Source organism: Haliotis rufescens, unplaced genomic scaffold (genome assembly GCF_023055435.1).
Source record: "Haliotis rufescens isolate VD_foot unplaced genomic scaffold, xgHalRufe1.0.p SCAF_5, whole genome shotgun sequence".
Lineage (NCBI taxonomy): Eukaryota > Metazoa > Mollusca > Gastropoda > Lepetellida > Haliotidae > Haliotis > Haliotis rufescens.
In genome coordinates, this window is record NW_025964223.1 from 10,294,648 (window position 1) to 10,320,713 (window position 26,066).

The 26,066-nt window shown below is 41.5% G+C and overlaps 2 protein-coding genes across 2 annotated transcripts in view; one reads left to right on the top strand and one right to left on the bottom strand.

Annotated features, from left to right (window-relative positions):
• The first annotated feature begins 1,990 nt into the window (after positions 1-1,990).
• Positions 1,991-26,066, top strand: part of LOC124150644 (proline-rich protein 5-like) — a 70,639-nt gene continuing 46,563 nt past the window's right edge. The window contains exons 1-2 of the mRNA XM_046522604.2: positions 1,991-2,097; positions 17,693-18,466. Of these exons, the coding sequence (XP_046378560.1) occupies positions 18,423-18,466 (44 nt within the window). The 5' untranslated portion in view covers positions 1,991-2,097; positions 17,693-18,422. The remainder of the gene's footprint in view (positions 2,098-17,692; positions 18,467-26,066) is intronic.
• On the bottom strand, positions 13,742-16,917 carry LOC125373025 (stress protein DDR48-like). The gene is made up of 4 exons (XM_048383823.1): positions 16,769-16,917; positions 16,171-16,562; positions 15,667-15,771; positions 13,742-13,803 (listed from the first exon to the last, which is right to left on the bottom strand). Exons 1-4 carry the CDS (start codon positions 16,915-16,917, stop codon positions 13,742-13,744), a joined length of 708 nt encoding a protein of 235 aa, XP_048239780.1.

Consider the following 26,066-nt stretch of genomic DNA (forward strand, 5'->3'; position numbering starts at 1 on the left):
ACGTTAAACCACATTTCACCTCACCTAACCACTCGATGCCATTAGTCGCCTTTTACGAAAAGCATGGGTTGCTGAAGACCAACATAACCCGGATCTTCACTGGGGTGGCCTCTGGTAAGGACCTTTACCAACCAATTCGAAAAACAACAACAAGCAAGTCTACAATAGTTTAGCAAGTCTCAATTCTCGATTTAAGTAGACAAACATTAAGTCTCTAAAAAATAAAATTAGTTTAAAAATAGTGTTGGTTAAATTGTCTATTAACATATTACATGTACATTAAGTTACGGAGACATTATCAGACACTGAAAAATCTAGGATAGGTTTGTTTCAGCATCTGTACCAGAGACTACCCGAAAAGGAAAAGATGACTAGTATCAATATGATGTTGTATATTAAAACATCTTAACCAAATAAATCTGAAACAAATGTGTTCGTTTCAGAGACAGATATTTTTGGAAACACGTCTCAGCAGAGACCATATCTATTATATGGTCTCTGGTCTCAGTCATCAGTTTGGCCTGTCTTTGCCAGTGCTCTGCCCCTACTCGATAACATGGCCGGTCTTTGTTTCATTTAGCACAGCCCGATCGTCAAGTGTCGGCTCTCGTAAATTATGAGTCTCAGTCCGAGCGTGAGGTCAGGTTATTCTGACCCGAGTTGACCTTGACATTGTTCTTTCTGTTTACTTAGCAATGTCCTGTGGGAATGTTCCGTTCATCTGTTTTAAAGTAACTGTAAAATGATGCTCTTTTTTACGACAATGCCGTGAGTTATCATAGGTTCGAATCCGAAAATCGACCTGATTCTAGGTTTGTCAGCACCATACCCGTGCTCCACCAAAGTGGTACACGTCTGAGACCTCCATCACATAAGGCTGTCCTCCAACCAAAATCCCAAACAGACCCTTGAAGATCCGGGGTAGAATAGGTCTTCAGCAACCCATGCTTGCCGTAAAAGGCGACTATGCTTGTTGTAGGAGGCGACTAACCGGATCGGGTAGTCAGGCTCGCTGACTTGGTTGATGCAAGTCATCGATCCAAATTGCGTGGATCGATGCTTATGATATTAATCACTGGATTGTCTGGTCCAGACTCGATTATTTACAGACCGCCGTCATATAGCTGGAATATTGCTGAGTACGGCGTTAAACAAGAAACCAACCAACCGACCAACCAGGAGAGTCATCATCTGATACACAAGAAATTATGTACTTAAATGCACAAATGAACAAAGCGACGTTAAACTTAACTCACAGACTGATCCACAATATCACTTCACCTTTCTTTAGACCTTCAAATGTGTCTGTGAAGATACCTCGATCAGCATCTTCACCCGATGAAAGAGCAAGACGTAGCCTCGAAATGTGTGTATAATTTGAAGTTGAAACTATATATGTCTTGGCTCATTTTATAAGTTGTTAAATCCATCATGTACGTGTGTGCAAATGTTGCAAGAGACAAATGTACATTTTAGGTATATTCCTAGCGTAAATACCACGATTTTGGTATATCTTTAAATGAAACGCTTCATATAGAACGAAAATAACAAACAGTCTTTTTTTAATCCTAAGCCTTTAATAGGCAGAGTACGACCTTACCCTAATCTCTAAGCAACTACGTTTCTCAAAATAACACTGCGATGCTCGTCAACTTGTTTATTGCAATGCACTCGTCAATGTCACGATCGGCTGATCGATGTACAAACACATCCTCGTCAGCCACGAGCCAACGTGATGTTGATGCTTGCACGCGCTGCAATAGACACCGAAATCGATCACGTCTTACAACCGCGATGTGAATGACAGCTGACGAGCGCATCGCAAACAACATGATATCAACAGGCTGAGTCCGTGAATGGCACCTTTGTGAAATCGGGGAGCAGGACGAGGTCGCTTCCGCCTGTCTTCCTGTTATGTCTATATCAGCAAGTCCTTGACGTGCAATAGACATCCTTGTTGTCGAGTTTCCTGTTGTTGTGCTGTACACTTGACCGGCGTTGTGAAATTGATTTGACATCATCGTTGGATATCATGAAGGCTGAAGTTGTATGTCAAATGAGGACGTTTTGCAGAAAATTACCCTGGTTCTTGAAAGGGTAAGTGGTGCATGGTTTTTTCCCTGAGGTTGAATATATAGGATCACAATTTCTAACTACTTTGATCAGGGCAATACACGTGCTATCCTCCGGACAACTTTCCGGTTAAGCATGCGTTGCATTCATTATTAATAACGCTCGCAGTAGTAATTGTCCGACGGGCGGGTTGCCTGACTAACGGGGCTTCACTATTGTACTCTAAGGCAACTGTTGAATCCCCTCTCCCGACGGCATATATAATAACTCTGTTTAGATCTAATGTCAATCTCATGCAAAAAAATAAGTAAAATTGAAAAATGTAATTAATTTTAGTATTATATATTTGATTTATCATGTTTTGTTGGGTTTTAGCGTACTCAAAAAATGCATATCTATGGATCGTATATATCTATAATATATACTTGTATATAATTACAATAAATAATTTTATTGATCCTTACACAATACATGACATTCTGTCCTGAGGTTTAATAATAAATCAGCGAGTGAATGTTGTTTTGCGCCACAATGAATATAAGACAGCGGCCAGAATAAGCGTGGGGATCAAACATACCAGGGGTTGATAGCATGAGCAATGATCCACGTCCCCGGGGTCACGATGACACGGGCCACACGTTTCAACCCCCTTGTCCACTGTTAGTCTTCACCTTACCTGGCATGGAGAAGTAGAGGTACTACATGGAGATGCTACTACTTCTGATGATGATGATGATGATGATAATGATAGGTACCGAGCTTGCCACTACTACTACCACGGCTGCTGCTGTTGATGATTATGATAATGGCGACAATAGACACAATATTATTGAGTATGATAACACTCTTGGTTATGACAACGGTGGTTAAAAACTAGGGGTGTCACGATAAAACGAAATATCGATATATTGCTATTGGTAAGAAGTTAAAGTCAGTAAATCGATTGTTAAATCAGTTTCCGATCAATAGTATCGATTTCAGTTAGGAATATCTTCGATTGTTTTTACCATATCAATTAAAACATGCAATGTTGTTCAAATTTGTTTTTCTTTTGATCATGAGTGGTAATAATTTACACATGGTGATGTGGAAGTTTCTTTTTCTTAAATTATTAGGGTAAAGAGAAAACAAAACAGTCATATTTCAAACTTTACTTTTTATTTGTTGTTATGATTATCACATTCAAAGGAAACTTCAGTTCCAAGGTTTAATTCAACCGTAAAATCCATCTAAAATGATACACTGAAAACTATCGATATTTAGCGCAATAGTTGCTTGCAATATCAATAGTTATCGCAATAGTTTCTTTCAATATGAATAGTTATCGCAATAGTGATTTCCAGACCGATAGTCACCCCTATTAAAAACTTCATCTGTTAACGTCGCATCGGCATTGTTACAGCAATGTTACGATAACAAATAAATAAATAAATAAATAAATAAATAAATAAATAAATAAATAAATAAATAAATAAATAAGACTATTGCTTATGACAACCATAGTACATTTATAGTAACGTTAAGAAGTAATACATTAACTGAAGTTGCTCCATATGACCATACCCATCTTTGTTGTGGGTGATTCATCATGACTTGGACGCCCCGTCTGTTTTCTCGGCCTGTGTACGTGGTGCTATTTCTGTTGTAGTGGGACAAAACGGAAACCGTGTCTATTTCTGTCCTCGAAAATGTTGCGTGGCCTTCAGTGGTCACGTAAACAATAGTTTCTTTACGACTTGACAAACATGTATGAACTGTTACAGTAACTGTATTCGATTCAGTGTTATTATGACATCATCATGTTGGAAATTGTGTACATACAGCAAAGTTGAATCATTGTTACAAACTGAAACATATTTAACTTGTTTAAACGATAAAAGTTTAAACAGAGCTTATTGTAAACTTAGAATTTCTTTGCACAATTTTAATGTAAATGTAGGTAGGATGCCCAAAGTCGGTAATTTTAAGAACTGATTATACAAATTGTTTATCCGACGAAGTAGAAGATGAATACCATGTCTTACTTAAATGTGAAAAGTTTTCCCTTTTAAGGTATAAATTCTCCCCTTGGTGCAGGGTATTTTCAAAGAACGTCAGTTCAGGATAAATCTGCTAAATTCTGAAAATCCCGAAGTGATCGAAGCTGTTGCTATATTTTTGAAACATGTTTTTATAATGAGAAATATGCTATCAACACTGTCCTTCTGAACCCATCCTTTACGCTACATCATAACAAAACATTAGTTGGGAAATGGGGAGATGGGGGGGATTTATGCCCATGCTATCCCTCATTGGTCTTCCAGATCCCTGGTCAAAACTTTACAGGTTGCAGTATTGTAGCGCATTTAGTGCTGATAACGAATGAATACTTAGCGCAGATTACAAGTGCATATCAAGGCTACTCCCACTCACGTTGTGAGTGAGTGTGTGTTTACGCCGCTTTTAGCAATACTCCAGCAATACCACGGCGGTGAATATCAGACATGGACTTCACATATTGTACCCATTTGGGGAAAATGAGCGTTGTGACGAATGAACGCTCTAACCACTTGGCTACCCCACCGCCCTCCGTAGCCCTACAATGTCGCTCTGTGGAACCGGATGGGGTCATGGGGCAGCCAGGCAGCGTGGGGCGTTGCTCATAATATCACTCACTGGTTTGTAGTTAATGTTTACGTGGATACAGTACATTAACGTATATTGACGTCTTTAAAAATAAAGCATGTGCAGCATCAAGTATCATTGGTTAAACATCCCATGGCTAACAGTATAATTGATACAATTTATTATATGACATCAGTGTGAGTTGAGAAAAATTGAGAAAAGTGATATTTTCATTGCAGTGAACATAACACAATAATCACCTCACCGCAAATTTCTCACTTAATTCGTCAATTGAGACTGTTCGTTTCGCAGAGCTCCATTTTCGTTTCTTGCCCAGCGTGTATTCCTTCGCGTCCAACAGCGTTCTCGTAGCTTTCCATAATATTTTTGTTAAGGTTAGGTGAAATTGGATTTTTACGTCGCGTCCAAGATTATTGCACTTGTATAGCGACGTGCATGCACGTGTGATTTTTTTTGTTGAAGTTGATTTTGTATATAATCATATCAAAATGTATGATAAAGAACTTTAGTGAATAATTTGTTATTACTTTTGTTTATATTTTCAAAGATTTTGCAAACTCGGAACTGCTTTTTAAGTCGCAATATCAAGGGGTAGGGAAACGTCTTCGTCTTATGTAGGGAGAATGTACGTTTTAAGGTTTTACATTGGTAATGATCAAAAAATAATGATCCGGTCGACACAAAAAGTATATATTAAATAGGATAATACATGTGTCTCGTGAACGTCACTCGATGAGAGAAACGTGATATTTCCCGAGACACATGAAATATCTTCTATGGATATTCATACAGGGGAGATAACTCGTGTAGGTCTATTTGGAGAAGCCCTTCAGAGGCTGGGAAACTATATTTCAGCTTTTGGTGTGTTGTTGTTTGGGAGTATTTTTGGGAGGGTTGGTGTGGGTGAGGGTGTCTCAGCACTATTCCAGCTACGTCCCTATTTCGATTTCCCAGTATGGCTACAAGGTGAGAAGCCATTTTCTGGTGTCACCCGCCGTGATTGTGCTGGCGTATTGCTTGAAGCAGTGTAGAAACTATCCTCCCCCACTCTGATAATCTGAGTGATTGTTTGTATCTTCGTAAGAATTGTATGAAAGGTAAACCATCACAGTCGGACCTAGCTTATTGTTATCAGTTCAGACCCGTGAAGATTCCGAGGTAGAATAGGTCTTCAGCAACCCATGCTTGCCGTAAAAGGCGATTATGCTTGTCGTAAAAGGCGACTAACGGGATCGGGTGGTCAGGCTCGCTGACTTGATTGATGCATGTCACTGATCCCAATTGCATGGGTCGATGCTCATGATATTAATCACTGGATTGTCTGTTCCAGACTTGATTATTTACAGACCGCCGTCATATAGCTGGAATGTTGCTGAGTGCGGCGTTAAACAACAAACAAACAACAATGTTATCAGTTCACGCATCTTTGTACCATCGAAAGAAAGATACTATAAGAAACGAATACGCTATATATTCTCTCGCCCATTCAGTTCGATTCAGAGCATAACCAGCAGTCCTGCAGTGTTTTTGTGAACATGTGATAGTTTGTCTATACATATATTTGCCTTGCAATCAAAAACCACCATATAAACAAAAAGGCATGTGAAATTTTTAAATCATTTAATAAATGCTTGGATCATATATGAAGTCGATATGTCTAGCAATAAGATCAATGCAATATAGATAATATTCCTAGGTATAAAATATATTCCTACTGGGCAATCTTTGCGAGTGCCAAATCCGCTCTCCTGGAAGCGCCCGTTAAATGTCAAACGGTTTCTATATGTCCAAGCTTCAGCGCAACGCGGGGCAATTTGACATGCTGTTGGTTAGAAAGTCTCCAGTCGTCCCCCATGAAGTTCCCTCATGACAAAACGCTAACGTGCTTCACTCGTGAATCTCTAAATTTAAACCATTTTACAAAGTAAATCGGGGGTATATAGCGTTCCGTTCGTCCGTCCTTCCGTCCGCCCTTCCGTCCGAGCTTTTGTACGGCCCATAACTTTTTAACCATGCACCCTAGCTTCACCAAACTTGCTACACACATTAACCACAATGAGTACTTGTGCCTTTTGCTAGTTTGAAGTTTCTGAACTTTTTAATTTTTGCCGTTTCCATGGAAACATTAAGAAACTTAAACTTTTAGGGTGGGTGTTTTGTACGGCCTATATCTTTTTAACTATACACCCTAGCTTCACCAAACCTTCTACACACATTAACCATAATGAGTACTTGTGCCTTTTGCTAGTTTGAAGATTCTGAATTTTTAATTTTTGCCGTTTCCATGGAAACATTAGAAACTTAAACTTTAAGGGTGGGTGTTTTGTACGGCCTATATCTTTTTAACTCTGCACCCTAGCTTCACCAAACTTTCTACACACATTTACCACAATGAGTACTTGTGCCTTTTGCTAGTTTGAAGATTCTGAATTTTTAATTTTTGCCGTTTCCATGGAAACATTAGGAACTTAAACTTTTAGGGTGGGTATTTTGTACGGCCCATAACTTTTTAACCATGCACCCTAGCTTCACCAAACTTTCTACACACATTTACCACAATGAGTACTTGTGCCTTTTGCTAGTTTGAAGATTCTGAATTTTTAATTTTTGCCGTTTCCATGGAAACATTGTGAACATGGTGAAACATAAATTTTGGGTAGAGTTTTTGTACGATCCATGTTTACAATATTATGTATTCTAGCTTCAGTAAACTTGCTACATTAACCGCTATGATTGTTTTTTTATCTTTTATAACATTCTGAAAGTTTTGTCTTTTGCTGTTTTCTTGGAAACATGATGGAATTTAGAAATTTTGATTACTGGTTTTGTATAGCTAATATATTTTCAAAAATTGTTTCCACACATGTAGATCATCTCATAAGTATCTGTGCTTTGTGATAGTTTGAATTTATGAATTCTTTACCATATCTGTTAAGGCTTGATGGAAATTATTAATTTATTGATTTTCTTATATGATATTGTTCCATTTTTTATGTGTTTTTATATCAACAATTTTTGGTCCTTTTGATAATTCTTCTTATAACTCCTCATTCAAATTTTTATTCAAAGGTGTTCATGGTGATCTACTTCCTCGTTGTGAACACTGGTAACATCGATCGGAGATTTGGGGGGGGGGGGGGGCAATTGTCACTGGAACGCAATCTTAGTTTTTAAAACATTGAAGTTAAAATCAGTTAGATATATGTAATATTTCATTAATTAACAAGCTATTTACTATTTGTTCTTGACCAGCGGGGATAACGGGGGTATGTGAGCTTTGCTCACTTCTTTCTTGTTGTCTTCCATGTGACATTTTTATGACATCTGTGACTTATGGCTCGCAAGGTATGTATCCATCAAACTCCTATATTATCGTAATAACTTATTTCTATGAAACTAAAAAAATGTTTAATAGTTGGGGCTTGTTTTTGGTCAGCGGCATGCATCGGTTCTAAACAGGACATCAATGCACTGGAAGGTTGGTTGGTTGGTTTGTTGTTTAACGCCGCACTCAGCAATATTCCAGCTCTATGACGGCTGTCTGTAAATAATCGTGTCTGGACCAGACAATCCAGTGATTTATATCATGAGCATCGACCCACGCAATTGGGATTTGGGATACGATGACATGCATCAACCAAGTCAGCGAGCCTGACCACCCGATCCCGTTAGTCGCCTCGTACGACAAGCATAGTCGCCTCTTACGACAAGCATGGGTTGCTGAAGACCTATTCTACTCCGGAAGGGTAACAGCAAGTACCATCTTGTTACGTCCTCTTGTATGACGAGCCCATGGATCGGACCGCTGATCCCCCGCTCTCCAGGAAGATGCTCTACCCAGTAGACCATGGATGCGTTCCAAGCCTAAAACGAAATCGTCAGTGAATTACGGCGAAACATGAACTATTTTCCCTTCATTGCGTTGAAGTTCATCACAGGATTACGTTTCGAATAGTAAAAGGAGTGAGTGAGTGAGCGAGTTGGTTTTACGCCACTTTAAACAGTATTTCATTATATCACGACGTGTCAGCTTGATGTGGGAGGAAAGCCCGAAGTGATGCGGGTCTCAGACGTTTACAACTTTGGTGAAACCCACTAGCACAGGTATGGTGCTGACAAACCTAGAAACATAATCGGGACGAACGGGGATTCGAACCCACAATCATAGGTTTCTGGCGTGTCCAAGGGACGCAACTCTACACAGCGAATTGCGGAGCCTTAGACGACTGGGCCACCCGTGCCCCGAATAGTAACAGGAAGAATGCGACCAGGATATCACTACTTTCACAATAATCCAGACATACAATTTGCAGTAGATAATACCTTGTTACACCGATATGTTAAATCGTAATAGGGTCTCTTAAAATCAGATCCAAATTCACGTGGATCACTTTGAGTTTTATTCTCACGTTAAGCTGATTCGCCATAAAGGCATGCGTAGACACCTTCATAATACTGAAATACTGGTCAAAGCGGCGTTATACCAAACTCACTCACACACTCACTTTATACATGATGTAGTATCACCCTCGCATATTGGGAATGGTGGTACGTATATTCATCAGTCAACTCTGTGAATGTCCTAAATCTGAATATATCTCCCAAAACAGTCTGCTCGACGATGTATATTGAAAACATTAAATGTAATGAATGTCACATAACCGTCCTCGACACGCAACGTTTCCATCAGCAGTAGGGGGCACGGTTGGCCCAGTCGTCTAAGGCGCCGCGATTCGCTGTGCAGAGTTGCGTCCCTTGGGCATGCCAGAAACCTATGATTGTGGGTTCGAATCCCCGTTCGTCCCGATTATGTTTCTAGGTTTGTCAGCACCATACCCGTGCTCGGGGCTTTCACCGAAGTGGTAAACGTCTGAGACCTGCATCACTTCGGGCTTTCCTCCCACATTAAGCTGACACGCCGCGATATAACTGGAATACTGTTAAAAGCGTTAAACCCAACTCACTCACTCACTCACTCACTCACTCACTCACTCCAGCAGCAGTGTCCTCGGCGACTCGGAGACCTACATTAGGTGTGGATTGATCAATAGTCCGGCTAAAGATCCGGGTTCAGTTGTCGGTGTGAGTACGTGAATAGTGTGCCAACGCCATTGTTCATGCCCCGTCACGAAAACACAATCTGTTCGATGACTCATTTAGTATCCTTTTACAACATAACACTTCATACCAGGCGATAATCAGAGCATCCCACTGGCTGGCAATGTACATCGCCTTCTTCAGGCAATGACAGTGTAATATGATCGCATCGCAAAGACAGTCATTACTCTGTTAAGGTATGGAAGCGCAGTCGTAGCGCTGACACCGGTTTGTGCCTCTGGCGCTATGACGTCAGTCTGTAACGAAGTGACAGTTTACTGACCTACTTTCTGCAATGCAAGTTTAAGCTCTTGCATTAGTTCTGAGGACGGGAATTGCGGATGCGCTGATTACAACGATCAAATCGCACAAAATGCACGTGCGGTACAAATGTACTGTCTACAACGATCAAATCGCACAAAATGCACGTGTGGTACGAGTTTACTGTTTACAACGATCAAATCGAACAAAATGCACGTGCGGTACAAATGTACTGTCTACAACGACCAAATCGAACAAAATGCACGTGCGGTTAGCAGCACGGACAACGAAGCAGGAAGTTAAATTTTGTTTGTTTGCTTGTTTGTTTGTTGTTTAACGCCGCACTCAGCAATATTCCAGCTTTATGACGGCGGTCTGTAAATAATCGAGTCTGGACCAGACAATCCAGTGATTGATATCATGAACATCGATCCACGCGATTGGGATACGATGACATGCATCACCCAAGTCAGCGAGCCTGACTACCCGATCCCGTTAGTCGCCTGGTACGACAAACATAGTCGCCTTTTAGGGCAAGCTTGGGTTGCTGAAGACCTTTTCTACACCGCATCTTCACGGGTCGCAGGAGGTTAAAGATTCTCATGCATTACGCATGTGCAAAGTGCAATTTTTGTTTATTTTCATTTGATTTTTTAAAATATATATTTTAGGCTGTATTTTAAATCTGATTACGTAGTATTTTGTTGCTTTGATACATGAATACATTATTTGTTTCGAGGGCCCAGTTACTTTTGCGGTGTCCTAAAAATAATCTCCAAGGCGAATAACTCAAGGGTATTCATTCAGGGGAGGTAATAATCATCGTTGTATTTACAGTTGACATCGCCGTGGTAGAAGTGTCAGATTAGCTAACGGCCCCAGCCGTACTGTCGTCAGTTGACGCGAATTTGTTGACGTCAGTGGGTTTTCAATCGATGCGATGGAATGATTGTGCGATATCGCCATCAACACAGACCTAACAGCTGCAAATATATGTTGTGCCTGCATCCGGTATGATATAATACATTCACATCCCGATCAATACACACTGTCATTTGAATCCGGTTCACTAAAATAGAAGCTTCACAAAAAATAATATGTATATGATCAATTAGGAGTGGGTTGAATACCATAATGCTGGATTCGTAACTGGTGTGCATGCGGAAGTCAGAGAGCGATAGCTTAAGATCAGACTGATAATATTCCCCATTTTCCGCCAGGTTAAAATAGGAAATACCGTATCGGTGATCTATAAAGTTATGAAAATATTTAGATAATAAAAATAATGATAATAATAACATTTAGATGTGTGATTGAGAAGTTGTAATGAGTTGTAATGAGCTACCGTCAGAGCAGGATATTAAAAAAAAATTATGCTTTCCCTTTCGCGAACAACTGGTGCCATTGCTGATTGTCAGTGATCAATTCATATAATTTTCACCGCTATTTTGCATCTCCCCAAGACAAGGTCGTTAAATGACTATAAAAGTGCAGTTTGAACTCTTGCTGAATAAAGCTGGAATTCGGGAGTTACGTGTTGCCTGGACTAACCAGTCTATGCATAGTCTGTTCAAAATCGCGTAGCGAACTCGACATCCGGTTCGTAAACATGTGCAGATTTCGGTCGACTGCAGGATTTCCAAAGCATGTGTACCGCCAATTGGGTATCGACAGATATATTGCATATTTTTTCACGTTTATAATCAAGGTGCTCAAGTGCTTCAAGACCCGTTTTATTACATTACAGATCTTGATTATGGATCCGATCGTCTTGATTGGGCGCCTCCATTTTTTAAGCAAATACCAGTGATATTAGAGATGGCATCTGATTGGTCACTAGGAGGGACATAGAAGGGACATATAACGTATAATAGCCACTGGTGGCCAACGGCCGAGCCTAGAAATATCAGCCTAGTTCGGCAAGGGTGGAAACTGGACTTTTATAGTCAGTCAGTTAACGCCCTTGCCTCGGGAAGATGCTACTTAGCCCTTTACACCCAATGTAACCTGTTTCGGCGGATACTCGAGACGGGTTATTCCCTGGTTTTAACGTTTTATACTCACGTGTATCACTAGCGGGATGTATGACATTTTACGAGCCGATTATGAAAGTATACCAAGATAGTTCTAGCAGGTTCTTCAACGCGTAATGATGATTAAGCCCTACCCAGAGTTCCTCGCGGTCAATCTAGTACAACAGAATAGACAGATGTGACGTTTTGTCACATATTTCATCTATTACAGTCTAGAAAGTCTACACATTTAGACGAAGGTGCGTCATGAACAGTTAACTTTCATTTAGAAAATGCCGTAAAAAATATTATACACCCAGAAAATCCTATTAAATCCTTAAGTATGATACGAACATTGCGTAGTAGCAATTAAGATCACTTTTAAAATTGTTGCATTTATTTATACGGAGACACCATGGATGTAAAACTTCTAATAAACACAGCCACATAAATCTCGTTTTAATTTGAGAATTGTATAATTATGTTTAACGTAAACGGACACCATGAACTCACGTCTACATGAAGCGGACGTACAGTGTTCCTCCGTCACTAGTCAAGGCTCGCACCAATGTCTACATACCATCTTGATTATCTTGGCTGGGTGGCAACACATTAAATATTTGATAGCCGCGGGTTACGTTTGTTTGACGATGGGGTCCCCAGTGTAACCTGGCGTTTACGGAGTCAGTTAATTGAGCTGCCTGAAGACTCAGGGAACAATTACTACATTGCCTTGAGGTGGTTTCGTGAAATATGCATTGCAGGCGCCGAGGGAGTTTTGCAGGTGCGTTGGGGCCGTGCTTTTGATTGACTTGAATCTCGTATTGATGATTGGCAGTCCGGTACAACATGGAACAGTTCATGATCCGGGACAACATTGAACAGTTCATGATTCGCTACAACATGGATGGGTTCATGATCATCTACAACATGGAACAGTTCATGATTCGCAACAACATGGATGGGTTCATGATCATCTACAACATGGAACAGTTCATGATTCGCAACAACATGGATCCGTTCATGATCTGCTTCAACATGGATCAGTTCATGATCTGCTTCAACATGGATCAGTTCGTGATCTGCTTCAACGTGGATCAGTTCATGATCTGCTTCAACGTGGATCAGTTCATGATCTGCTTCAACATGGATCAGTTCATGATCCGCTACAACAAAGATTAGTTCATGACCCGCTGCAACGTGGATCAGTTCATGATCCGCTACTACGTGGATCAGTTCATGATCATCTACAACATGGATTAGTTTATGATCTGCTTCAACATGGATCAGTTCATGATAAGCTTCAACGTGGATCAGTACATGATCCGCTACAACAAAGATAAGTTCATGACCCGCTGCGTGCAACATGGATCAATTAATGATCCGGCACAACACGGATGGGTTCATGATCCGCTACAACAAGGATAAGTTCATGATCCGGGACAACTAGGATCAGTTCATGATCCGCTACAACATGGATCAGTTAATCATCCGGCACTAAATTGGTTCACTTCATGACCCGGCACAACATGGATCAGTTCATGATCTGCTACAACATGGATCCGTTCATGATCCGCTACAACATTAAGCAGTTCATTATCTGCTACAACATAGATCCGTTGATGATCCGGCACAACATAGATCAGTTCATGATCCGCTATAACATGGATCAGTTATTGACCCGGCACAACATGGGTCAGTTCATTCTCCGCTACAGCAAGGATTAGTTCATAATCTGTTACAACATGAATCAGTTCATCAGTTCTGCAAAACGTTTGGACAAGTTTCCAGTTGAAACACAAAAGGAACTGATTTTGATTATGCTTTGGCACAATTTGAGTCAGTTCATGGTCTGGCACAACATGAATCGGTGTATGATCTGGCACACGAGACGTTTCATGATCTGGCCCATAAATCAATTCATGGACTGGCACAAATACGCCGGTTCATGATCCAGTACAACATCATATTTTCTGGTCCTGTACAAGTGTATTTTTCTTGGAACGATACGATCTGCGCAGACAAAAATGAACACTAGCGTAACGTCTATATATACTGAACAGCATTGAAAACGCACCACCATGAAAATGGATGTATTTTTATCCGGGCTTAAGTCATATGAAAATATATAAGTGAATTAGTAATATACGACGTTCTGGACGAAGCATGAAGAAGAACAGCTCGTCAAAGCACATTCCTAAATTTGTGAGCGAAATCGCCAAAACGCAACAAATTGCGTGCACATCATGGAAGCCACATCACTTTTTGCTGCAGACGTAAAGGGTACTGACACAAGAAATGCCAAGATTAACAGCAGAGGAACGTGAACGTGCCTTGGGCATGCTTCAAGTTGGTACGTCAAGTAGAGTCGTTGCACAACGGTTTCAATGCCATCATTCAACAGTCCTCTGGCTACTGAGCAGTTACCAGCAGACAAGAACCACCAGAGATCGACCACGTCCGGGTCAACGTCGTGTAACTACACCACGTCAGGATCGCCATATTGTTCGTCGGCATCTTCGTGATCGTACACTTCCGGCTACCAGGACTGCAGCAACCGTACAAGGCCGACGGAATTGATCAGTGCTGACACCGTACGTCGACGTCTCTGCTCAGCAGGGCTACGTGCTCGACGTCCATATGTTGGACCCATACTCACTGATCGACATCGAAATGAAGGTCTGCGTTGGGCCAAAAGGCATCGTCATTGGAGATTGCGGCAGTGGCATGGTGTGCTGTTCTCTGATAAGTCCCGTTTTCATTTATGGAATGCTGACGGTCGATTGCGAGTGTGGCGCCGACGTTGAAAACGTTACCACAATGACTGCGTTGTACAGACAGATCGATGAGGGGAGGGAGTGTCATGGTGTGGGGCGGCATCAGTCATAACCATCGAACAGAGCTCCATGTTTGTCGTGGAAGAGTTAATGCCCTTTACTACAGGAATAACATATTGGCAAATCACGTCATCCCATTCTTTCATCAGCACCAGGATATGCACACCTTCCAGCAAGATAATGCTTGAGCGCACACAGCACGTGTTTCAACACAGTACCTAGCAAACAATAATGTGCCTCTGCTTCCATGGCCAGCCCTGTCACCCGATCTATCGCCAATTGAACATCTATGGGATTACCTGGGTCAACGCCTCTCACGTCATCCGCAAGTACAGAACCTGAGAGAACTTGAAGATACACTACGTCAAGAGTCGAATGCCCCAGAACACTATTCGCAGACTTATTCGATCAATGAGAAGACGTTGCATGGCCCGTGTTGCTGTCAATGACGGAAATACCAGATATTGACTTTTCATTTTAACCCTATGTGTCTTCCTTACACTGATGACGTAATTGTAATTAATGTGTGGTATTCCTGTTTCCTTTGTCGTCTTTCTTAATAATCCGCCTACGTCTGTTCTAATCAAAATCGGTCATTGCTCAAGTTGTTTTTGTAATAGTTCAAGATTAATTGTTGGTGCGTTTTCAATGCTGTTCAGTATATTATGCGAGTATACCACTATTGCTGCTGCTATTACAGATACTGATATACCTCGTGCTGCCACCACTACTACCCATGCAACTACTACTGCTGTTGTTACCACTGTAAAGGTTGTTACAACTGTAACTGCTACTGATGTTTTCACTACTGTAACTGCTACTGCTGTTGTTACCACTATAACTGCTACTGCTGTTATTACCACTATAATTGCTACTGCTGTTATTACCACTATAACTGCTACTGCTGTTATTACCACTATAACAGCTACTGCTGTTATCACCACTATAACTACTACTGATGCTGTTACCACTATAATTGCTACTCCTGTTGTTACCACTATAACCGCTACTGCTGTTATAACCACTATAACTGCTACTGCTGTTATTACCACTATAAGTGCTACTGCTGTTATAACCACTATAACTGCTACTGCTGTTGTTACCACTATAACTGCTACTGCTGTTATTACCACTATAATTGCTACTGCTGTTATTACCACTATAACTGCTACTGCTGTTATTACCACTATAACAGCTACTGCTGTAATCACCACTTTAACTACTACTGATGCTGTTACCACTATAATTGCTACTCCTGTTGTTACCACTATAACCGCTACTGCTGTTATAACCACTATAACTGCTACTGCTGTTATTACCACTATAACTGCTACTGCTGTTGTTACCACTATAACTGCTACTGCTGTTGTTACCACTATTACTACTACTGATGTTGTTACCAGTATAACTGCTGCTGCTGTTGTTACCAGTATAACTGCTGCTGTTGTTACCAGTAAAACTGCTGCTGTTGTTACCAGTATAACTGCTGCTGTTGTTACCAGTATAACTGCTGCTGCTGTTACCAGTATAACTGCTGCTGTTGTTACCAGTATAACTGCTGCTGTTGTTACCAGTATAACTGCTGCTGTTGTTACCAGTATAACTGCTGCTGCTGTTACCGCCATAACTGCTGCTGTTGTTACCAGTATAACTGCTGCTGTTGTCACTAGTATAACTGTATAACTACCAGTCACAGAGTAGTAGTAGTGGTAGTAGTAGTAGTAGTACATAACAGTAGTCGTCGTTGTAGAAGTACATCGAGTACTAGTAGTTAGTATAGTAGAAGTTGTTCGTAAAAGTAGTACTAGTAGTAGTAGCAGCAGCAGAAGCAGTAGTAGTAGTAGCAGCAGCAGTAGGCGCTACATTGCGTGTCTGTATTCCTTTGCCCAGATGGAGTTGTTAATTCCATCGTCAATTGTTGTGTCACAACAGATGTCTGCGCGCTGGCGGATGAACCTACAGTCGCACCCGCGGGAGACCACCTTTATCCGTGGCGTTACATCACTGATCATCTGGGGTCGGTCAGGCACTATCTGCAGATCGATTCGCGGTCAAATCTGTCCACACACACATTTCACACATTTGTCAAAATTCTATCTGAGAGATTGTTGGCTGAGACTGATAGTGTTTTTCAACATGTCCATTTATAATCTGTCTAAACACAGGTCAAACAACGCCTATTTCAATTTGAACACTCTCCAATATGTTTGGTTTATAGATACATATGTAGGTCAGCTGTAAGCGCTGACGTGGACGGTGTACTGTCCCCCCGACTCAAGGCTCTTTTTTATGTATAAATATGTTCTCGTGCCCTAGAAAACGAAATTTATGATATATTGAGGATCCCGACCCGCGGGAAATAGCTTTTGTAGCCTGGAAGGGTTTGATAAGAAAATACTGACGTATAAGTATGTGACTTGACTTCGCTGTGAAAATGATCTTAATATTTGAGATATGATATTGGTTAGAAGAAATGCGCTTGAATTGATCCGGTGACATGATAAAGGGTCAAGAAATTCAGGGAGGTTATTTGCCTCCTTGGCCCAAATAACTATCGTGGGAATTATTACGACGGGGATTTCATCGTGAATGTGTCAAGGGAGGAATGTTTCCGCTGTCGTCAGTTTTATGAAAGAATTGGTAAAACGTGTTGGAATTATGCACACCGTAAAATCCGGAGGTTTGTTTGTAAATTGTGCTGTTTGAAATTGTTATGACAGCTCGTCGTGGTATGAATATTAATGGGAAAGGATAAAGCTGTTTCAATGCACATTTTCTGAATTGCAGATCGATTGGAATTCCGCTGTGCATCCCTGCATCATGTTTTTTTGCACATCCCACACGAGCACATGGAACAGACGCAATGACTTTATCAGATGTGGCTAAACCGGCCTTCCCGCTCTTCCAAAGATAAGGGAAGAAATATCGTCATTTAACTGAGCTAAAACGTCACGATGCTTGATCATACCTTCATCTAACGCCACGCGCGAAGATTTCGTTGCGTTGTACCATTAACACAGGACACAACACAGCAGAGGATGCGCCCGTATGCTAACACGAGCTAACTATTGTCCGCTTCTACCGTTGAGTGTTGACGATTTGGGAGAGCGTGTCGGCGGTATCTTGAGACCAGCCGCGGGCAGGTCGTCAGCTTGGGGCGACGCTTCTATATTTCACATGACTGCAGTTCGCAGGGGAAGGTGCGATCAGGCCGAGGAATATGCTGTCAGGGGTCTACCAGTTGTAGAATGACTTCCTTTCCACAGCGCCCCTCCGATTGATTGTTGTCACTATTTAGTGTCGTCTGCAAGTAGCAGGAAGCAGACGACAGTTTCCCGCGAGAAGAGCGAACGTAAACAGCACGGAGTGTGGGTTGATCTTATTGTAGTTGTGTTGGATACTGTTTTGTTTGTCGGTGATTGCTGACATTTGTCGGGAAGTTGTAGACGCGGATTTCGACTACTAATGGTGGAGTTTACGTGAAGACTAGCCCAAGGGGTGAATTTCAACAGCAGCCATGTCATTTTTCGGATCTGCAGTCAAAATATCATCACTGAAGAGGTATGTCACGGTTGAGGTTTCACAAGTTGTATGTCACTGAACAATTTAAAATTTGTGAATGTCACTTGGTGCATTATTTTAAAAACAGGAATTTGACTTGATCATGTTTTGATATACAGAAATATTTCATCAATATGTGTACGCGATCGACAATAATTTGAAATTCAGAAAGATTTATTGAACGTTCAATGTAGTTTATTCGTAACCCGAATTTCAGTGTATATTTGTCAAATCTCTGCGATACATGAACACGTCTTGGGACGACTAGCTGTAACAGCTGACCCCGTGAATCCGGACGCCCGCTTTATCCGGACGAATACAGCTGGGAACGTCTACCGATAGATGTACAGGGCCATTACTACATACTAATGATTTGTTTATCCAGAACAGTCGTTATTCTTATTATTGTACCGTCCTGTGTATGGGATTAAGTTATGTAAGATACCATGTAGTTTCAGTTAAAGTTGAAGTCCTTTTGTACAGAATACACAGATAGGTCACCATGCACGCAAAGTGAGGTGGTTGAAATTGTCTGCTGTTGAATTAATCAACAGGTCGTGTCCAAATGGGTGTCATTCAAAGGCCTAATGCTGGTATTTTGAAATAACATCGTCAACACATGTTTCACGTTATCGTGTACACAGGAAAAGGGTGTATTTTTCCAAAGACGCCTTTGACGATCGCTCTTCGTCTTTCACTCAGAACCATTCATTACTGCTTTAACGACTGCAGTTTCAGATTACTGCACTGACATCCCCATAAATCACTTCTAATATTTACAACAGGCTTAGCAGTATCATATAATTCAACTATTAGCTTAACCCGTATGCTGCTAACTATAGGCATTCATTTATACCATACTCCTATGAAAATCGCAGAGCATACATATATATATCAGCAAGTTATATGAGAGAGAGAGAGAGAGAGAGAGAGAGAGAGAGAGAGAGTTATACCCTCTGCCCTTCAAGTGCGAATAGGTCTTCAGCAACCCATTCTTACCGTGATAGGCGACTATGCCTGTCGTACGAGGCGACTAACGGGATCGGGTAGTCAGGCTCGCTGACTTAGTTGATGCATGTCATCGTATCCCAAATCCCAATTGCGTGGGTCGATGCTCATGATATTAATCACTGGATTATCTGGTCCAGACTCGATTATTTACAGACCGCCGTCATTTAGCTGGAATATTGCTGAGTGCGGCGTTAAACAACAAACCTACCAACCAACCATGTCCTGTTTAGAACCGATGCAAGCCACTGACCAAAAACCTTTTTTTTTTTAGTTACATAGTTTCATTCAGAAATAAGTTATTACCATTATATACGAGTTTGATGGATGCATACCTTGCGAGCCATTTCATTAAACGTTGCAATGAGTATTTTTAGGATTAGTCACGGATGTCATAAAAATGTCACTGAAATGAAATATGGGCGCGCTATAGTGGAGGAAACAGACACGTTGCTACCGCCTGTGGTGGTACCCTTGAAATGACATGTGTCATGTATAATTCGTGTTAATACATTTTTATGAACGTTTAAATCTGCTTTTATAGTTTTACCATCCGTTACATCAACTATGAAATTATATCACACAAACAGGAATATCCTTACTCAGCCTGTGGACCGGGTACGTGCAGACACTTAATATCTCTCGTTTTTTCCTAAACGTCCTGCTTCAGGCGTTTGAGGAAATAGACGCCGGGGTTGGGTTCTGCTTTTGAAATGAATATCACTGTTGTACGTCTTTCAAATGTAAATCGATTGCGACACATTCACAATTCGTAATAGCTTGTATTTTTCCAAAACGCGAGACGCGTCACTTATATAAGGTCGAATATGGTATACACATTCATTGAAGTAGTAATACAATTAAATATGATATTCCATGGGCGGATACAGGGGGGGGGGGGGGGGGGGGGGGGGGATCTTTATTTCTGTATAAATTACCACCAAAGACAATAAATAGATAATAATTGTGCAACCCCCCTTTTAAAAAAAGCTGTATCCGCCCATGTATTCATAGAAATTTTATCTGGCTGAATATCTGCTCACGTGATCTCCGAGCATGGTGTAGGGTTCCAGGGAGGTTTCAACTTCCGGCACGTAACCCCCGAGGATATGCGCATGTCCCATGTGCTCGGGTACATCCGGGTGATTACAATGGCCGTGTTGGTTTGTTTGTTTATTGTTTGACGCCGCACTCAGCTATATGACGGCGGTCTGTAAATAATCGAGTCTGGACCAGACAATCCAGTGACTGACATCATGAGCATCGATCCACACAATTGGGATCGATGACATGCATCAACCGAGTCAGCGAGCCTCTTACGACAAGCAGAGTCCTATTTCTATGGGTGGGTCGTTGCTCATGTTATCGACCACTGGTATGCCTGAACCAGACTCGATTATTTACATGCAGCCCTTGCAACGCTCGAATAATGCTGATTGCGGCTTTTAAAATCATTCGCTCACTCATTCAACAACCACGTTTGCGTCCTAAATTCGATTATCTACAAGCCGCGGCCTTGATGCTGAAATAATATTGACAACCTATACATCCACTTATTCAGTGGAACAAAAATCCGAAGAAAATATATGCTTGTCTCGAAAAAGCAATGGGTTCGGTGTGTTACTGAACATGTCCTATCTTGCATGTCGAGATATGGGACTTAAGTGTTTAGCTGAACATTGCCCATCTCGGATGTCGAGATATGGGACTTAAGTGTTTAGCTGAACATGTCCCATCTTGCATGTCGAGATATGGGACTTAAGTGTTTAGCTGAACATGGCCCATCTCGGATGTCGAGATATGGGACTTTAGTGTTTAGCTGAACATGTCCCATCTTGCATGTCGAAATATGAAACTCCAGTGTGTGACGTAACATGCCCCCATCTCGCATGTCGATGTATGGGACTCACGTGTGTGACGGAACATGGCCCATCTCGGATGTCGAGATATTGGACTTAAGTGTTTAGCTGAACATGTCCCATCTTGCATGTCGAGATATGAGACTCCAGTGTGTGACGGAACATGTCCCATCTCGCATGTCCAGATATGGGACTCACGTGTGTGACGGAGCATGTCCCATCTCGGATGTCGAGATATGGGACTCAAGTGTGAGACGGAACATGTCCCATGTTGCATGTCGAGATATGGGACTCACCTGTGTGACGGAACATGTCCCATCTGAGATGTCGAGATATGGGACTTAAGTGTTTAGCTGAACATGTCCCATCTCGGATGTCGAGATATGGGAGTAAAGTGTGTAGCTGGACATATCCCCTCTTGCATGTCGAGATATGGGACTCAAGTGTTTAGCTGAACATGGCCCATCTCGGATGTCGAGATATGGGAGTAAAGTGTGTAGCTGGACATATCCCCTCTTGCATGTCGAGATATGGGACTCAAGTGTTTAGCTGAACATGGCCCATCTCGGATGTCGAGATATGAGTCTCCAGTGTGTGACGGAACATGTCCCATCTCGCCTGCCTACATCAAGCCAGATGCTGTGTGATGAATTCATTGTACATATTTAATTTTCGCAACGCTGAATCTTTGTTGTGCACCTTACATTATTGCAATGAGCTATAATTTTCAAAAGATAACCCGCATAACACACTGCCGAGCGTGTTGAACGATGTCACAAAATATCTGACGCCCATTTGTTAACAGCGAATGTCAGAATTGTCATTATGTTTTGATGTTGATATATAGCAAAGTGTCACTCTGTCACCACAGCGGGAGTCATGGGTGATAAACCTACAGTTTTGTCAAAATGTTACCTAACCGCACAAGGTTAATATTTTACACTCTGCGTTCACGTTACCAAAGGGGGCACGGGTGGCCCAGTCGTCTGAGGCGCCGCGATTCGCTGTGCAGAGTTGCGTCCCTTGGGCACGCCAGAAACCTATGATTGTTGGTTCGAATCCCGGTTCGCCCCGATTATGTTTCTAGGTTTGTCAGCACCATACCCGTGGTAAACGTCTGAGACCTGCATCACTTCGGGCTTTCCTCTCACATTAAGCTGACACGCCGTGATATAACTGGAATACTGTTAAAAGCGGCGTTAAACCAAAACTCACTCACTCATGTTACCAATGTTGCCCTCCTGCATAAGGTTACGACCCGTGAAGATCCGGGTTAGAACCAGGTCTTCAGCAACCCACGTTTGTCATTAGAGACGGCTATGCTTGTAACAAGAGGCGACTAAAGGGATCGTGTGGTCAGGCTCGCTGACTTGGTTGATGCGTGTCATTGTATCCCAATTGTGTTGATCGATGCTTGTGATATCAATCAATAGACTGCCTTTCCAGACTCGATTATTTACAGACCGCCGTCAAATAACTGGAATATTGCTGAGTGCGGCGTCAAACAACAAACAAAGAAAGCATAATGTTAAAAGATTACAAACGGCGTTCGTGTTACCAGGCACTTTCCTGCATAAGGTTAATAGATAACACTCAGCCCCCATATTACCATTACTTATAGCATACGATTAATAGATTAGAAACGTCAGAAACGTCCCCCGTTAGAAACATTATGTCACGAGCAAACCAGTACTTGCATATGTTCCTGTTATTCCTACCAGATCCAACAATATTCCTACAAACTATACCTTCCATAACCACCAAGTAGAAGACAACCACGGCGCCCCTCGCAAATCAGGTTAACACTTAGGACCCGATTAACGGATTTAGACATTTTTTGCACTCTGGCCTCCCTACTCATTCTCTCGAAACTTCAGGTATCTCGGAGTTACCGTGTAGTACCTCAGACTTTGATATAATGGGAGTCGCATGGTGGCGTCCACTACACTTGACCTTCAGGAATAACCCGGTAGTGTCGACTATAATATAACTACATGTAACCTTAATGAGAATATGCTATCCCAGATGTGTCACTTATATATATATATTTAAGAATTGACCTTCACTTTGTGTGAGTTCATTGGAGTATGAACCTTCATAGAGTGAGGGCCAAACTGTATGAACGTCGGAGTTTGCGACGGCGTTCATACAATGTTTGGCCCTCACCCTATGAAGGTTCATACTCCAATGAACTCTAACAAAGTGAAAGTCAATTCATATAATTTTTTATCACAATGTCTTACCTCAAAGGATGTAGGCCAAGATCTAAACACATTTTTATTTAGTACGTGTGACTTCATGTTTACACTGACAGCCAAACAACAACCAGCTATATCGCGGAATAAAATAGTTCCCCCAAAAGAGAGGTCCTGGTGACATGAGCGTATGGATGCAGAACTTGCTCTTCAGAAACATCTTACGCAACACATGTGTTCATATAATATCCCCATTAGATGAGAAAGGTCTGTAATGAACTACCTCAGTAAGTCAGTCACAATGACAGCGCCGCGTAATACATTTACATCAAGTACAAGACGTCAAAATGGCCGACACGATAAACGTGACGAGAGGATTTCCGAAGTTGTTAATGAACCTGTGGCGGTTACATGTGTTAGTCATCATTGATCAACTGACCGATTATTGAAAGGTGATTAAAGATGCGTCAAACACCAAGGTAAATTCGTAGATTGCTGGAGACGGTCACTGTCAGCCTCGAGTCGATACTGACGATAGTTTGGATGTGCATTTTGTCGTTTGTTCATTAGGATGGGCCGTAGCGAGGAAATTCGTGAACAATCATGCAGTCAAGCTCTCTTACGTTTCTCAATGTATACTGAAATGCTGAGACCAAGATTAAAGGTTCTAAATGATCAGAAATAATGCTTATGTATGTTTTCGTGCTAGGGAATTCTCAGGGGTTTCCCCAGGAATGTGGAAGTAGTCCGTCAGTGTTTACGTCATTTCAAGAACACGGTCTCGTGAAAAACGTATGAACGTCACATTGCGTCGTTCATACACTTATGAACGTCAATTTCGCGGTCATGTGACCGACCTCTCGTCCAATGGAAAAGCCTTATATCGTGTAAACGTCAAATTAAAAAATTATACACATATGCACACAAGTGTCCCCCTAAATGTTATCTATTCTCAATAGTTCACCAAAGCCAAAAATAATTACCGCAGACTGGTTTAATTGTGAGTGTTCAAAGTCTCTTGTCTATTCGTTTTACCTTACGCTTCTTCTCTACTTTAGTTGATAGGCTATTGAACAGCGACCCGTGGTGAACACATACTGACCTCTGACGATACACGCCTGCTTGTGTCGTTGACGCACAAGCGCTAGTCTGTTAATTTGCCCTAAGGTTCTGATGAGTGTGATCCCCAAGACTATATCAGACTTGATATCGACATTAACTGAATTATACTTGCACCTCACAGACGACATTGAATATGTAATTATGCAAATATGTGTGCTGGTCAGTAATGGGTCACTTTCAAACCCGTTTTGTGTAGTTAAGACCGTGATGCCCTGTATATAAATGACCAAAGCCCACTAAGGGTCAGATTAAGTTGCCATTACCCAAACCCCCTGTCGCCAAGTTTTCTTAGTGTGGGAATACATTAACCGGCTTCCTTCGTATATTCGTTGTTAAGGGAGGTGGCGAGATAGCTGAGTGGATGTGTGTTGCTTGGCTGCCAAGATCCAGGTTCGAATCCTTTCGGGTTCAAATATTCACCTATAATGTCAACCTGGCAACGATGAAGTGGTATACTAACGAACACAATGTCGTATGCTCCCGAAAATGAAATTAAAATACAAAATTATTCTTTCAAATCAGTAAAGTTGTTAAAACATATGCCCCCTCTCAATATCGCCCACAGGCCACAGTGGCACCAACAAGTCTACCTCGACCTAGGATTAAAAAGGTATTAACTTTGCGAAGCAAATAAACTATATAAGACACTGTTTATCTTGGTAGTTAGGCTGTATTGCGTTAGTTTAATTACGAAGCCTCGGGGAATCACGAAGCACCTCTCCTAACAATCATGGCAGACATAACTGGCAGTGTTTGGACATTGATGAATTCATAAACGAGTTTTAACCACGACCCCTTTGGCTGTTGTGGCTGCCTGTTTGTATGTCAGACGTAATATGACGCGTGTGTCATGTAACTGTCAAGCCATATTGATGAAACTCTATGTGTCGTTTGCCAACTGCATGTGGTGTGGCCTTCCTGTTGATAGTGTTCACATGGACCCACACCTTGAGATCAGCAGTATGACTTCTGTTCCCACACGCCTCGATCAATTGATGCCTTCTGTGTAATGTAACATGGAAACGTGATTACGCAAAGCAATTATATTCCCGTTCAGAGGCAGCATCTAAGCATTGCCTACACACACGGCAGAGAGGAATAATCTGTGGAACTAGTTACGTTTGTATAGCCATGTTTCGGTTTCGTTAGAAAAAAATGGATTGGGTTTAACCGTATATCACAGTTATGGGTTCAAAATCATCTCAGAACTTGTGTATGCTTCAACGTCGTCATGGTAACACGAAAAATACTTCTTAACAGAAGTTAAAGAACGCCCGATTCTTTGTTATTACTATTATTACTTGTTACACACGTGTGTGTGTGTGTGTGTGTGTGTGTGGCTGCTTTTGTACCAGTCCGGACTAATGCCGATTTAATAGTGCCTGCAGACTGAGATACCATGCCTCAGTTTAACAT

What these genes read in the sequence shown, in the direction of transcription:
- LOC125373025 (XM_048383823.1), bottom strand. Translation starts at nt 16,917, where the DNA reads ATGATCAGTGATGTAACGCCACGGATAAAGGTGGTCTCCCGCGGGTGC. An exon ending in AAGGAATACAGACACGCAAT is followed by an intron (nt 16,563 to 16,768) that starts GTAGCGCCTACT and finishes TAGTGACAACAG; the next exon opens with CAGCAGTTATACTGGTAACA. An exon ending in TTGTAACAACCTTTACAGTG is followed by an intron (nt 13,804 to 15,666) that starts GTAACAACAGCA and finishes ATGTTGTAACAG; the next exon opens with ATTATGAACTAATCCTTGCT.